The 17,315-nt window shown below is 38.8% G+C and overlaps 1 protein-coding gene across 5 annotated transcripts in view; it reads right to left on the bottom strand.

The window, feature by feature from the left end:
* fermt2 (FERM domain containing kindlin 2) overlaps positions 1–16,275 on the bottom strand; it is a 63,757-nt gene extending 47,482 nt beyond the window's left edge. For all 5 annotated transcript variants that reach the window (XM_063007001.1, XM_063007002.1, XM_063007003.1 and 2 more), the window contains exons 1-2: positions 16,089–16,275; positions 12,867–13,026 (exon numbers count right to left, since the gene is read on the bottom strand). In XM_063007001.1, coding sequence (XP_062863071.1) covers positions 12,867–13,023 — 157 coding nt within the window. In that variant the 5' untranslated portion in view covers positions 13,024–13,026; positions 16,089–16,275. The remainder of the gene's footprint in view (positions 1–12,866; positions 13,027–16,088) is intronic.
* Positions 16,276–17,315: the final 1,040 nt, after the last annotated feature.

Below are 17,315 nucleotides of genomic sequence, written 5' to 3'. Positions count from 1 at the left end.
CAGAGAACAATACATGTTTCACATTGTCCACAGCCCAAGATTTGCGCTCCTTGCACCATTGAAACCGACGTTTGGCATTGGCACGAGTGACCAAAGGTTTGGCTATAGCAGCCCGGCCGTGTATATTGACCCTGTGGAGCTCCCGACGGACAGTTCTGGTGGAAACAGGAGAGTTGAGGTGCACATTTAATTCTGCCGTGATTTGGGCAGCCGTGGTTTTATGTTTTTTGGATACAATCCGGGTTAGCACCCGAACATCCCTTTCAGACAGCTTCCTCTTGCGTCCACAGTTAATCCTGTTGGATGTGGTTTGTCCTTCTTGGTGGTATGCTGACATTACCCTGGATACCGTGGCTCTTGATACATCACAAAGACTTGCTGTCTTGGTCACAGATGCGCCAGCAAGACGTGCACCAACAATTTGTCCTCTTTTGAACTCTGGTATGTCACCCATAATGTTGTGCGCATTGCAATATTTTGAGCAAAACTGTGCTCTTACCCTGCTAATTGAACCTTCACACTCTGCTCTTACTGGTGCAATGTGCAATGTGCAATTAATGAAGATTGGCCACCAGACTGGTCCAATTTAGCCATGAAACCTCCCACACTAAAATGACAGGTGTTTCAGTTTCATTGTCCAACCCCTGTAGTTACTGGTCACACAAGGTTCATCAGTTTAAGTTTTTAATGTCAAGCAGTCATGGACAATTTCGTGCGTCCGATTCACTTCACTTGCACGTCTTTGTACTGTGGGAGGAAACCGGAGCTCCCAGAGGAAACCCACACAGACACGGGGAGAACATAAATTCCACACAGAAAGGGCCTGGACTGCTCCACCTGGGGATCGAAACCAGGACCTTCTTGCTGTGAGGAGACAGTGCTACCTATCGAGCCACCGTGTCGCCAAGCAAGCCAATCAATTCTTTTAACTTTGTAGGAGGAATCAATGAATGTGTCATTCAAAATAGCCTATGAAGCAAAGTGGAAAATAAAATGATCAGATGAATTCAATGTGTAAAGTCAAAATTTGTGGTAGACAGTCAATTGTATAACAAGTAGATATCCATATATATTGAATATGGCTTGGAGGTAGTGGCACTAACAAAAAATGGGTGTGAGCTGGATGATAAGAACTAGTTTACGAGAAGAACAGTGCAGATAGGATGTTTTGGAGACAAAGTTAGGGAGGAGAGATTGTTTGGGCATGTGCAGAGGAGGGACGAGCGGTATATAGGGAGAAGGGTGCTGAGGATGGATCTGCCAGGCAGGAGGAGGATAAGAAGGCCAAAGAGGAGCTTTATGAGTGTGATAAGGGAGGACATGCAGGTGGTTTGTGTGAAAGAGGAGGATGGTCAGGACAGGGCAAAATGGAGATGAATGATCTGCTGTGGTGACCCCTGATGGGAGCAGTCAAGAGAAAAAGCAGCAGCAGACTTGAACATGAATAAACTATAAACTTGGAATGTGAGTGTGTAGGGTTTTATGCTTAGCAGTTAAATGGAATTCTGGTGTTTTTGGGGTTACATTGATATGTTTTTTCTTTACTTTTGTAGAATGTTATGTTTAAAGACAGAACAACAGGTTTTGACTTACTGCTTGTAAACTACCTAACCTTGCCTGATGAACAACTTAATGCCACCTGTTTTGATTGTTTTGGAAGGACTTCTGAAAAATCACCAGACAAAGAATAAAGCAGACCCAACTTACACAGTGCACAAACAACGACAGCACTGAACTTTACTGATGACCTAAAAACACAAAACAGATCAGAATATAAATACAAGAGCTAAAAACATGGATACCACTAGTGTGGGTGTAGCTGGCTCATCTCTGCATAGCCTCAAATGCACCAGACAGTGATCTAGCAACCTCTTTTTTGCCACAAAACCTTAAACCTAGCAGGGCTCATAAGAGAGACATGCCTTCAGCTTAAAAAAACACTGTTAGGGGTTCTTGGCAGCACCCTTTAAAATGTCTAGTGCTTGAACAAGAGTACAAAATGGACACACAAAGTATGCATTCAGCCTCTGGCCTGTGGCCCATTCTTCACTGGTCTACACTCCAAGTCTGAGCTCTGACAGTATTAGGAGTGCATGGAGGGGGTGGTCCAACAGTCATCCATCACACTGCCTGTATAAAGGCTGGTAATTCGATCTGCTCCTGGCCAATGGTTTCTGCGAGCTAAAAATATAGTCTGCCAGGGGATGATGTAATGTTGTAGCTAAATGAAAGCAAGGCTAAGTAATTGGGTGCGCAGAATGCAGAGCAGGGGCTCTCTGAAGAGCATGGGCAGCATGGTTCATAGGTAGAAAAATGCACTGCCATTCATCAGATCTGCTGTTTAAGCAATGACCAGTCAATTTAATCTACAAGTGCTAATGATCCAAACAAAGCACACTTAACTTACACTTTAATGCTTTTGACTTGCAACCTGATTAGAATGGCTGAAAATATGACATTGAGAAGTCAATATCGCATAAGCCATCACAAAGTGCTTGGCTAAAAATAGAAACTTAACACACTAATAAAAGCAGATTACATGTAGAACATTTGACAAATAAAATAGTTAACATACTAGTTAAAACATGACATGCTTGGTTTTGGGTAGGCTATATATGTATGATTTGTAGGTCATTTAAAATTTTATTCAAAATGTGTGTCAAGGATTAATCACTTAACCAATAACCAGTACCTGATGTGTACTGACAGCAGACCAACAGATCTCTACAGAGACAGCTAGTTTTGGGCTTACCTTTAGCGTGCATGTGGCAGTTTCTTTCAGAGAATGCAGAAAACTATATTATGTACTCATCAAAATCACACATTAAAAATCACAAACAAAGACGTTTATCAGTGAGGAGTCAGGCGTCTTACTGAAAAAACCTGTTTAATCTTTGCGATGAGCACAGTCTACCACTGTTCTGCTATTGATCCTGTTTCATCCTCTGGAAAACAGGTTTGCTTAAAAAAGCAGGGCTGTAAAAAGAGCAATAACTTATATACTTAAACCTTAGTGCCGAGCTATAAATTATTCTCCTTAGACCTTTGACACCATTTGCTTTAAAGCCCACACCAGCAGTATAGAAGTACAGAAAAGTGTTCGATATTACAAAAAGGCTAATATCTTTAAAAAGACACCTGCATGTATCGATTAACCACAGAGTAATCAATTGAAAGCACCATTGTTGCACTTCTGATGCCTTTTAGAATGCATGATGTGTTGCTTTTTATAATACCAGGCAAATGTGAGCATGGAGCACTGATGGATTAGGATGAAATACACAGGGGACAGGCACCATTGACATTGCATATCCATGATTGGATCATGTGCCATTCTCCATTCTATTAATCATTACTTTTTTTATAATAATGTCAAGCCTAATGGATTTATTTTACTTGGTCATGTGCATTAGTCAGAAATGAATGCGCGCACACACACAGGCGCACACACAAGTACGTGTGCGCATACATGCATGCAGTGGGGGGTAAAAGTTGAAATCAGCAAAATCTGTTTTCCTACCAAATACAATTGGTTGAAAAAACACAAACCCAAATCTCTCATGCTGCTAGACTAGACACAAGGTTTCATTTCCATATCAGTTATACAAATGACATGCGACAGGCAACTTTACTCGCCTCTGGGTTTAATCGAAGTGACTTCAACAGAACTATGATGCATTTAAAACGCAAAAGCATCAACCAACATCATAGCTGACATTTTTATATGGTTAGGAGTATAAAATCCAGAAGCAGACATGGATGACCTAACAAGAATTACCTGTTACTTAGGAAAACATTCCAGTCACAAGTCAAATTTTAGTTCCCCCAGCTACATAAAACTACAAAAGAATGAAGCTTTTACAAGAGACTTCAATTCCTCAGGTCAAAACATCAGCAGACACTTTAGAGATCAAGTTTCTTTTCTTCCCACATCAAACACCTACATCATCCAACCACCATATGTTTAGCCCTAAACACAAGTTCTGCCTATGCTGAGTTTAATTACAGTACAACTTATGGAAATGATATTTCCTTTCTGTCTAGTCAGCTCACCAATAAAAAGCCAGTTGATTTAAAAACCATTATGAATTATTATGATACAGCAAAACTCCAAGTCACTCTCTCAAATGCTGCACTACAAAGCCTATTAAACACTTTTATTTTAAATGTATAATACTCAAATAATAAATATTTTAATTAAACAAACGTGTTTTTCTACAGCTCATCTTCAAGGACACATGAAGGTCCAGCAGGGGGTTCATGGCCATTTAAAGAGCAGTCTTAATCAATATCGGTCCCTCTGATCTTGTTTTGAGACACTTAAACCTCCCAGAGGACACAAGCCATATTTCCCCTAACTTGATAAATGTAAAATAATCTCAGATCACAAAGCAGTTAGAAGAACACTGCCTTCGGTATAGCAAGCTAAAGGCACTGAGGAAAACTCACCACAGGTCCTGCATGAAAGTGCTGCTGCCTGCGGATTAGCTGCCGAGCCTTTTGGATACAAAGGATTTACATCCCAAAACCAGATGAGTAGCCCTGGCTTTCCAGCTGCTTCTCCTGATCACACATATTCCACTTGCTTAAACCTAATCTGGATCAGTCAATTCATCTTTGCATGTATTTGGTAAATAAAAAAAGAAACCTAACAAACCCCACACAGACATAAGATGAACAAGCCAAGAACAACAAGCAACATGGTATTAAACCTAAATCCCTTAACTGTATGCCATTTAGTCAACTCTTTTTTTTAATCCAAAACATCTTACAATTAGGATTGAATAAGATGCAAGCAATTGAGGCTTAAGGGCTTTGCTCAGGGGCCAAAAAGAAAACCCACAATAAACGTAAAGAAAAATGTTAGCTGCAGAAATAATTAAAATCCAAAGTATCATTGATTACGCAGACCTACTATACATTACTGATTCATTTTCAACTGGATAATTTGTCATTTTTGTACATGGAAATAAGCAGCTAACATGTCAGCAGAATACTGAGCATACTGTTCAAAAACCAAGAAATCCAAAAACATGTCCCAAAACAAAAAAAGGCTAAAATGAGTCTTAAATGTTTTAACTTTGACAATAGTATGATCAAGGCCGTTTACCGTTTCAGCATGGCTGTGCCACAATGCACAAATAAAGTCCGTAAAGACGTGGTTGGACGAGACTGTTGTGGAGACACTATGATAGCTTTCACAGAGTACTTATCTCAACCCCATTAAACACATTCAGGATGAATTGAAACACTGATTGCATGGCAGGCCTTGTCATCCAACATTTGTGACTGACATTCTAAAAGCTCTTTAAACGGGCACCAATCACACTAGACACACTTAAAATACATCTTAAAACAGTACAGGCTGTTGTGGCCATGGTTTCAGAATGGGATATCCAACAAATTCATGGTCAGGTGTCTACATACTTTTGGCCATGTTGTGTAGATTAATGTCTGATAAGGTGTTGAGGCCACCGTTTTCTCTTAACCATATTACCCAGTTCTAACACGAAATGTCTTACACAGACAGCTATCGAAGTGTCTCCACACCAGTCTCATCCAACCAGTCTCATCCAACCATGTTCTACTCTGGTTGAAGACTTCTGTGAAATATAGCGGTTGTCCAGACAGAAGCTGTAATTTGCTTCAGTCAGTTATTTGAAAACTATGAGCCATAAATAGGTCAAGTCTTAACTTCAAACATCAGAGTAAAATACTGGGACTCACTACACTGTTTTATAGACAGCATTATCTTTGCAAATACTGAGATGCACAAAATGTCTACACATTTGGTAGAAGAATGAAGGTTTAGTCTAAGAAGTCTAAAACCTATAAGAAATGTAAAGCTCCTATTGTCATTTTTACATGCAGCTTGGTTCAGTCTTAACTCTGGAGCCACAGAGCTGCAGGAAAATGCTAAATCACAGCCGGATTTAATCAGTGCAACAGGAAAGATCTGCACTGGGAAGGGCCCCTACTTAGCCTAACTACTTCCTGTAGAATAGATTAGAGAGTCCTGAAGCACAGCAATAGCACACTGCCATATCCATAACATTTTAGGACCAGTAACTGCCCACCAAAAATGCAGTCCAGTACATGGATTCATAAGTGATTACAGAACAAAAAAACAAACAAGACAAGACTCAGCATAAACCATGACAATGGTCACAATTAATGATATTTTCTTTAACACGCAGCTTCTTATAGAAATTAAACACTTAATATCAAAATCCTCTTTATATGTGCATATGGATGCTTTTAAGTTTTTCGCGATGTCTTCCTGTTGTGGAGTGATTTTACAGATGTCTCGGCAAGTGCTTAACAAGGTTCAGTCACAAGTAAATAGACACTAAAATAGTAAGAATATCACAGACTTTTATTTTTATAGCATTATGAACTAAATATTTGGTAAACTTGTGCAATTCCTGGGTTAGACCACTTTTGCTTCAGAACATCTTTGTTCCATATGGTTTGGATTCTATGTTCGCAAGATTTCATCAGTTTAGGATTTGTTAGCAGCAAATTCATGAAGCGAAAATTGGTACAGGGCCGCATATGGCCAGCAACAATAATGACATAAGCTGTGGCATTCAAACAATTCTTGATTAGTATTAGGAGGCCTAATGTGTGCCAGGAAAACATTCCCCACACCATTACCACCCACCTGGACTTTTTCTTTATTATTTTATTCATGCATTTTTCCCCTTATCGCCTTAGCTAGTCATTTCTAATTACCCATTTGTATCTCTACTGCTACAGACCCCTATTCTGACTAAGGAGTGTCGTAACAACGCATGCCCCCTTCGACAATGTGTGCAGTAGTCAATTGCTTTTTTCCTCCACCTGCCTGAGGTGAGTTCACATAAGGATCAGTATTGTGTGCCGGCGCCATTGACCAGCAACAAAGAGGAATCCCTTTGTCCCGCCCTCCCTCAGACATAGCCAATCATGTCTGTGTAGGCGCCTGGCTAGTAGAACTGAGATTCAAATTCGAGAGCTCAAAAGTGGTTTCACTAGCATGTTTTACCACTGTACCACACAAACACAATCACCAGCCTAATCTTTTGAAACAAGACAGGTTGGGTCCATGAATTTATGGATTTTATGCCTGTCATGTATCATATTTATTACATTTAATCCAGTCTTTCAGGTACCAACAACCATGACATGGTCAAAGTCACTTAGACTGTTCTCCAGAGACACACACACACACACACACTTTTAGTAGCTCCAATTAGCCTGACTGCATGCCTTTGGACTTGAGGAAGGAAACCTGGAGGAGTCGGAGGAAACCCACACAGACACAGGGAGAAGACAGAGAGAATACAAAAATAACACGCCAACTCCACACAGAAAGGACCCTGGCAGGACCAGAGACCCAGACCAGCAACCTTCTTGCTGTGAGGTGACCAGTGCTACCCACTGCGCCACCGTGCCATCAGGTGACTGTACAGCTGTTTACAAGTAACCTGTGAGTGAAACAAGATCTATCTGCATGAGCATGTAACCAAAATCAGTTCACTGTGTAATGTTATGGAGCCTTAAAAATACATTATAAAATACGACACACAAATAAAAGCATGAGTTTAATAAGCAAACAACACAAACAGTAGCCCCCGTTGGTAGTTTAGATTTTTTCATGAAGTGTTTAGTGAAGAGCACAGCATTTAAAACACATCCAGACAACAAAACTACTGTTATTAACCCTCTGCGTGGGTTTACTCCGGGTGCTCCGGTTTCCTCTCACAGTCCAAAGACATGCAAGTGAGGTGAACTGGAGACACTAAATTGTCCATGACTGTGTTTGATATTAAGTTTGTGAACTGATGAACCTTGTGTAATGAGTAACTACCTGTCCTGTCATGAATGTAACCAAAAAGTGTAAAACATGACGTTAAAATCCTAATACACAAAAAACAAACTGTTAATAACTCCACTGGCATGACCGTGACTACATTGAAAGTGAGAATAAACAAGAGATCAATGCATCATCCTGACAAATTACCAACTTTCATAAAGTTGACTAAAGTGTCAGGACTTACAGCAGTACAGCAGAAGCGTATGTTGTGTGTACAGTGACGTTATCAAATAGTTAGTAGTACACTGTGGTTCTTGTACGCACAGCAATATCAAGCACTCACATCTCAACTTTGTGAGTGACCAGCTAAATGCCAAAAGCTGAGGAACAGTTGTCACTCTTTGTATAAGCAATCTGCATATGGACAAATCTGGTTTTAGCACTTCAAACGGGTGTGACAACCACATTATTCTGCTGTACGAACGTGACCACAGCATTTTATTATTGTTATTTATTGACCACATCAAAAATAAAGTTATTATAAACTAAAATGCTGGTCAACTATACCAATACAATTATTATAAATTTAAATGATTCAGGGAAGCTTTATAGGATTTATGCATGGCAGTAAAAATAATAAAGATAATACCCCATGTCACATTCAACACACATTGCTTCTCTACATCAAAAGAAAAACACATAGCACACCTTCGGTTTTCATCATCGTCTTCTGGACATGTATACAGTTACTCTAAACTCAGAAATTCTGTAAAAGCTTACAGGCTCAAAAACACCCCAATGCAAAGCCTGGACAAAAAATTAAACAGGAACTGCAGTTTCCTGTGTACAATAGCATTGGTTTCCTTGAAAACTCCTGCTCCATTGTCAACAGTGGGCAATCTTCCCCTGCTTTTACAGAGCCAAAAAAGCAAGCTGTTCAATTACAGATAGTAAAAAAGTAATCAAAACTATTCGCTATTTTTTTTTAGCTATTTCATTTTTTTTTTCGTGCTAGGGATCTTTAGGTAGCCATGTTCACTCATAACACTAGATTATACTTCTGTTCAGGCCCTTTAAGGCAACTGTTATGCAACATCTGGAAAAATAGAATTCAGGTCTAAAAAAGGAATAATTCACCAGATGCCAAAAAAGAGAGAGTGAGTGAGGCAGGCAGCAGAAAATACTGTAATGACAGCATTATCTAGGGAACATGCCAAACTCTGAAAGTCACTTCCTGTTCAACAGAAAACTTTTATGGAGTTCTGGAATTCTTCTCACGTCACATGCTGGGGGCCCAACACATCAGCTCCTCCTCTCAAGGCTGTTTCCTTATAGCTCTTTGTATAGAAGTTCAACGGAAACAGAGAGCTAACACATAACTTTGCCCAAAACAATACTTGGCAAATAATCAGAACTATCTGATGCAGACTCAATATCAACTCCAGAAAACGATCCGAATGTTTTCCTTCTGGTTACTGAGTTTGGCAACATCTTTGAATGAAAAAAGAATAGAAGGGAGGATGAGGGGGTGGGAACTGTTTAGTCAGTTACTATTAGTTGTTAAAATCAATCAATAAATATAAGCCTGCTTCATTTAATGATGTCTCAAATCAGTCATCAAAAATCATCAGGTTTCTATTTATTACACTCTGTAAGTAGGAGATGACAGAGCTTCAAAAAAAAGAAAAGAAAACGTAAGCACATCATGTCAAGTTAGAAAGGCTAGAACAGAAGATGTTTTCAAGTACTGATCTGGCCAGATCACGTTTATTGTAAATCATAGGCAAACCTGCAAGACACAGTTTCCATGTCACTGTAAAGAGCAAGCTTGGCAGACAAGAGATGAGTAAGAGACAAGAGAGATAGTAAAAGACTGGATGCTAGACTGGCCTGTCTGCAGTGTAGACCAGTCTACCATAAGTTCAGGGGTTCAGTGTTATCAGATTGTTAAAGCGTATATAAAAAAATAAGAATAAAGTTGACTTGTTAATGATCAACTGATAATTGACAAAAAAGTCAATGTTAAAATTATTTTAGATGAGGTATAAAGGTAGAACTCATTTATATTACAACTACACAAATGTTCATACTACTGTTCTACACAACTAAAGGCTTGTTGATAAGAAAACTATATTTTGATGGAACACTAAGCTAGTTGGTTAGAAGGTAACCATGGATTATTTGTTTATTAGGATTTTAACATCATGTTTTACACTTTTGGTTACATTCATGACAGGAACAGTAGTTACTTGTTACACAAGGTTCATCACTTCACACAAGGTCATATCGAACACAGTCATGGACAATTTAGTATCTCCAATTTACCTCACTTGCATGTCTTTGGACTGTGGGAGGAAACCAGAGTACCCGAAGTAAACCCAGGCAGACACAGAGAAACCATGCAAACTCCACACAGAAAGGACCCGGACCGCTCCACCTGGGGATCGAACCCAGGACCTGGTAACCATGGATTAATGAAGACTAACAAAAGAATCAATTTGCATCCATAGTTGAAAGATTATATATCTTGTCTGGTCAGAATAGTCCGTTTTATTGACATTTTTCTACTTTCCACATACTTTTCGATTTGAGATTGTATATCTGTTAATTTTATTTATAATGATCGATCTACATGCCTGGGTAAAAATAAGACTTTCATTACAATTACATTCTAAAACCGGCATAAGATTTAAAAAAAATTTCACATCTGTATGTATGACACCAGGCTAGCAAAATTTATAGCTGTATCATGACAAGATCAGAATATTACCAGAAAATAATATATGGTGATGTTCTTGATGGAAATGTTTTGACTGCACTGCAGGTGCTTCTTGCTCATCATTAAATCTTAAATAACGCTCCTCTAAAAAGAACTGGCGGAAATGACCAGTATAATCAATAAAGCACTTTCCTGGCATTTTAATCCATTAAGACCTTCTGTAGCATTGCTGAGAAATATAGTGGGGGAAGGGAAGATCAAAGATGTTACGTGAATAGATTTACCATGTTCACACATGGTCTCTTAAAAGCATGAAGCAAAAAAACAGTATAAACCAAAAACAACATACAGCTAGATCAGCAACGTTTCATTACAATTCTTTATAACCTTACGCACATGTTGAAAGTATCAATGGGACAGAACACAATACCACAGACAGAGATTAGACATGCTGTGTGTGTCAGAGCCTGACTGAGTGGACAAAGCTATCAAAGGAACATCACAAGGGCACAAGACTGCAACGTTAGAAGAGGGAAAGATTAAAAGAAAGTAATAAACTGGAAGATGGGGGAACAAAAAAGGACTTCCCATTACTTACCAGCACTTCTACTCATCGAGAACCTCATTAAGTCATTGACCCTCTTACACATGACCATGGTTCTTTTACTGGGAGATTTTCTCAAATCTTACAATTAAGTATTAAATATCCTTCTTACTTACTGGGTGGCCAGAGAGAAGCATTCTGGTGTGCATATGTGATTTGGCGTAGTTTTACACCAGACGCCGCAACTCTTCTTATTTTTACCCGGGTTTGGGGAGAGCACACTGACAGATAAACCTCCCATTGCAGGGCTGTTGGACAGTCCACCCCTTTAGACCCCTTCTGCTCAACCAACCCACAGAACCACTGCAATTCGAACACTGGATCTCGGCAGTTGCAGGTTGCATATTGTACCACTGCGCCACTAGAGTGTGCAACAAATCACTATGTAATGTACTGGTGGATGAAAAACTTCCTATTCTAACTTGCTCCAACATATTACACAGATTTCAATTAAGTTGCCATGCACCAAGTAATAATCTAATTAACTTAATTAACAATATGCTACAAACATCACATCACAAAGCTTAAAAGCCAAGTGTGTTACAGAATATGCAATAAATATCATATTTAGTTTTGCTAGCAAAGTGCCAGCAAAACTTTACCACCAGGCCACCATCCTTCAGTTTGGTGCTCCCTATAAAAAAAATCTGTATTCAAATGTTGCCCCAATACCAAGAGAGCAAAACTAGCTCTGCTGTCTGGCTGGAAGGAGTTAATGTCACTATTAGTCAAAGCAACACTAGTCATGAGTGTCTATGAGCGTATCTTTACAAAAGTGCCCAGTTAGTGCCCACATTTAAACACATTCAGCTGCCTCGAACATTGTCCAAGCACCAACTCAAAGAATAAAACAGCTGTATGTCATTAGTTCTATTTTACCGGGTTCCTTGGTCTTATATTGTTTTTCTCTATCCAAATAAAATATATAAAAAAAAAAAAAAAAACACTGTAAATAAAAAAAAAAAGTATTGGTAAAGCATGGTAACATATTTAAAAGTTTAACAATATTTAGCACAATTTAGATATGCAATTATATAGTTCAGTCTTACTTGATGGATCCAAACACTTGATTTGCTTAGGTTCATGTAAATACAGTTAAATCAAAAAGATATTCTGCTCTCAAAGGTTTTGTCAAAGTTGACAACCATTAGTTTACCCACAGCCATTAGTTGTGTTGGCTCAAAACTAATATAAAGCTAATATAAAAGTACAGAACAGCAGTGGTCAATATGATAACCCTCTTCTGAATTTAAAGTTAAAAACCATGAGGTATAAAACAGAGAAGAAAAGTCAGTTCCACACAAATGTTCTCTCTACAAATTCTTCCTCTGAAGGATTAATAATTGACAAAGCTTCCATCCTGACCTTACTGATACAAACACTGCCAGGTTGTTGGTTGGCAAATCATCCGCCACGAATTGGCACAAACACACCACAGTCAAAAACTGTATTCAGTTGTGACAGAACAAACACATTACCAATAGAAATCCTTAAATTTGTTTTCTGGTCCCATAGGATGCCAACTATTCGTTTGTTTGTTTGGATTTTAACGCCATGTTTAACACATTTGTGTCGGATGCCAACTGTAACATTCCAATGTCATTAATCAGCAAAATATCATATGTAATACACAAATACACATATGAGTAATACAGTGCTGAAGTCATAGCACTCCATAGCATAGCATTCATAAAGCCATATGACCAGCCCTGTGGTGGCCTATACCAGTAACTCTGCGTACTTACCAAGTTTCTCTACAAGCTTCAGCATGACTCCACCAATGTGGATTTCTCCAGTGACTCTCAGAGAGACGTCCTTGTTTAGATCGGTCACATGCATCTTCAGTTCCCATGTGCCATCGGCATAGCAGCCGTCAGGCATCCGTATACCGTCCAGGGCCATATCCTTAAAAAATAATTAAAGCTATTGTCAAGTCGCTTAGTTCATGTGATGTTAAAGGCTCTAGAGGTAGAGAAGCCTAAGAAAGTACACAAAATATGCAGGCTACTATGTAAGCTACTATTATGGCATAAGAACCAAAGCTAGTAAAAAATAATTGCCTAATAGATTTAAATTGTATTAAATGAAATCATCATTTGAATCTCCCAAACATTATGTGGTAGCATAAACTACACACAACGTCAGCAAAAAGGAACCTGGGAAATGCAGGTAGTCATACATTGTATCATGTATTAGAACATTCCAGTATGTTTATCATTACTGCAATATGGATTTTTCGTTTAGTGGGGTAAACAATTTATCACATGACTGTTTGACTGTGTACATTTCTAAGTTGTAAAAATTGATAAATAAATCTGAACAATGTCACAATGTCAAATTGACTTGTCAGAGCTTCTCAGAGAGTACAATCAGTTAGGTAAACTTTGATTAATGAACAACAAAGAAAGGCTTTAGCAATAATGAGAAGTGTCTGTAATACTTAACATTTTGATCAGCTGTGTTACAACTAGCAATGTTAATAAATAACCGAAACCGAAATAACAAAAACCAACAAATAAGTCATTGCTTAGTCAAAATTCCATTTAAATTCCTTTCCAACAGCTGATGCTTGAACTGAATTTAGAGCAAAGCTGCAAATCTCTCCACAAACATGAACGCACAGAGTTAAGACTGCTAATCTGTTACTCATGCTAGAAGCCTGAAGACCCAAACAGAAGACATGATATTCTGGAGAAATGCTATCCTCGTGGTCGCCAGGAGTCAGAATCGTCTTGACGGCACTGAGTATAATGAATAATTAAGCTTGACAGTTTACTATTAATTAGAAACAGTTATCAGTTAAAATCTATAGAAATACTGGGCCTATGTGATGCACGTACACGTGCCACAGTCCACAACTGGTCCACAGACTGAAAACTTGTTTGTTAGACTGACTTTACCACCCAGTGGTGTACCAGTGGGGCACATGCTACCCATGATTTGTTTCCTCCAGGTAACAACTTTTCATGTCTTAAAAAACACACAGAAGTTGGATGGGCTGCTATTGTCAATAGGTGAAAGTGAGCAATCCTTGGGTCAATTTAGCAACAAAATACAGCACTTATTTCGCCTCTGATCAAGACATTATTGCACATTTACACCGATCAAGCATAACATTATAGCCACCTTCCTAATACTGTGTTGGTCCCCCTTTTGCTGCCCCATACACAACAAACTGTGATGCACTGTGTATTCTGACACCTTTCAATCAGAACCAGCATTAACTTCTTCAGCAATTTGAGCTACAGTAGCTCGTCTGTTGGATGCCACACATGCCAGCCTTCACTCCCTATGTGCATCAATGAGCCTTGGCTGCCCATGACCCTGTCGCCAGTTTACCACTGTTCCTTCTTTGGACCACTTTTGATAGATAATGATCACTGCAGACCGGGAACACCCCACAAGAGCTGCAGTTTTGGAGATGCTCCGACCCAGTCGTCTTGCCATCACGATTTGGCCCTTGTCAAACTCACTCAAATCCTCATTTTTCTGCTTCTAACACATCAGCTTTAAGGATAAAATGTTCACTTGCGTCCTAATACATCCCACCCACTAACATGTGCCGTGATGAAGAGATAATCAGTGTTATTCACTTCACCTGTCAGTGGTCATAATGTTATGCCTGGTCGGTGTATATTGATATATTTATCAACATACAACTGACTCCTAGTCACAAAACAAAATCAGACATATATTCAAATCTACATGTAACCTGGAGACCTTCCATCAGGGGTCTGTCATTAATTAATCTGAATAATTATATGAGTAAAAAAATTATTCTCAGCAAAAAATCCATCCAATCAACAGTTATTGGCTTTAAATAAAAATCTTTGATTTTCCAAACCAATACGAATCATCCTTCAATTTATTTAACTTTAAATGGCTAAAACTTCAATGGAAAGGTGGTGATTAAATGCTCAATATATCTGATGAATTCAGACATTTTAAGGAAAATGTGTTAATATTAATTAAAGGGTCTTTTATCTGGATACAGTGCAGCAGGTTAAGTGGACACCCACTGGTTCATGCCATGTCTACTGGGGTTTTCTCCAAGTACTCTGGTCAACCCATGCAGAAAATGGATTGGCTACTCTAAATTGCTCCTGGGTGGATAAGTGAGTCTGTCACCCTTTAGTAAATTACTTCTATGTCCCGGGTGTATTCCACCCAATATGTTCAGACCCACCTTAACTCTGCCCAGAATGAAGCATATAGTAAAAATAAATAAATTGAAAAAAATGTATTTTAAAAGTTGACATAGTGCTGACAATTTATTTCTTAACATTTAATAAAAAATAATTAAATAAGCTACTAAATGTGTTTTTACTGTTTATCCACATGATGAGAGACTCATTGAGAGTTTCAATGATGATTTTAGCCCTTAAAAGTCTGGTCATGTCATGTAGAAAACTTTATATTCCATCAGATCAATGCAATTTAACGATTTTTAAACATTATTTTAATTAGATGGTTGTGTCTGACCACAAGTGAGTTTGGGTTTATACATACATGGATCCAAAAATCGTGATTAGAAATGAAGTATGATGAACTGAATAGCCCAGTTTCATCCAGGCGTGTATGGCCAAATTAGTAAAATCGGTTGTTTTAAACATTACTTTTACAGACAAGCTAAAGTAATGACAATTTTAATGTGTTGTTTCACTGACCTTTATGTGATATATTTATAACAAAACTCGACGATAAATTTGAGCTGTGCGGAACACTGTGAACTTAGGTTATGTGTAACGGTAACGCTAATTCTGGGAGTATGGCTGCTTACGTAAGCAGTCTAATGAAAACTCTGCTGAACTCGGTAAAGCGCGTTTATGTTAAATAAAATACACTTTAACACTACATATAAGCACACTGTTTCAAACTGACCAACGCTAATCTGTTCATTTATCACCCAGACAGCTATAAAGTGAAAGTCCTGTGAGAGAGACAACATTACAATGAAGTGCACTCACCTTGGCGAGTTCGCTTTAACGTTCACTCGAATCCCAAAGTGTCGCTTTAAACTTCCAGCTGAGCGAGAGCTCCGGTTAAACCACTTTCCTTTCCGAAATGCGTTTTTAATTCTCTCATGGAGAACATTTACAACCAAATTTGGTCCAACTTTAGTCCCAGGGAAGCGCGTCCTGAGGGCTGAAGCTAATGGAGTCTAGCAGCAGCAGCAGCAGCAGCAGCAACAGTGCTGGTAGCTGTGTGAGAGAGTAAGTGAGGCTCCGTCTCTCTCTCCCTCCTTCCTTCCTTCCACCCACCAGTAAACGTCACTCACTGCTCCAATCCCGCTTTTTCCTCTCCAGCGGGATTGTTCATTATCACAGCACGCTCACTTTCCCTAGCCCCCTCCTCACTACGCATCCGTCCTACATCATTAGTCCCCTGTTATCGGGGTAACGTTTTAACCTAATGTTAGCACTATTCAGCCATGTGATTGCGGATTTGGACAGAACCCTTGTCCAAACTGTGCAACGCATTTTCCACGGGGATGCAGTTTCTATATCGTCCATTGTTAATATAAACGGTTTCTAAACTGTGGCAGAAGTAGCACTGGTGGTACATGAAGCTCCCCCATGTGGTACTCCAACTATCCTTGGCCAACATCCTTTTCAAAAGCAAGCACTAGATTTTCATACTTTTAATGTAATAAAACAGTAAATGTTTACTTGCTTACTGACTGTATAGCTGCTATTCAACAATTAAAAGAAAATAAGGACTTATAACTCTAAACTGCAGAGCTAGATTTGCTTTAAAATTATTTATCAATTGAAAGATGCAGCAAATGAACAAAGTAAAGAGTAGCAGGATATTTTGTTGATACAGCTATGTCACAACTTTGTTTGTTTGTTTCTTCATTAGGATTTTAACGCCATGTTTTACACTTTGGTTACATTCATGACAGGAATGATAGTTACTCATTACACAAGATTCATCAGTTCACAAGGTTATATCAAACACAGTCATGGACAATTTTGTATCTCCAATTTACCTCACTTGCATGTATTTGGACTGTGGGAGGAAACCGGAGCACCCGGAGTAAACCCACACAGACACGGGGAGAACACGCAAATTTACTTCTAGGTCTTTATAACCTAAAGTTGACTTACAACATGATTAAACCATAAGGAACTCAATAATCACCCTTAATTTACTTCAGACATGATGAAGGTTGGGACAGATGTATTAGTGGA

Source organism: Trichomycterus rosablanca, chromosome 13 (genome assembly GCF_030014385.1).
Source record: "Trichomycterus rosablanca isolate fTriRos1 chromosome 13, fTriRos1.hap1, whole genome shotgun sequence".
NCBI lineage: Eukaryota > Metazoa > Chordata > Actinopteri > Siluriformes > Trichomycteridae > Trichomycterus > Trichomycterus rosablanca.
This window is presented reverse-complemented; position numbering and strand designations above follow the sequence as displayed.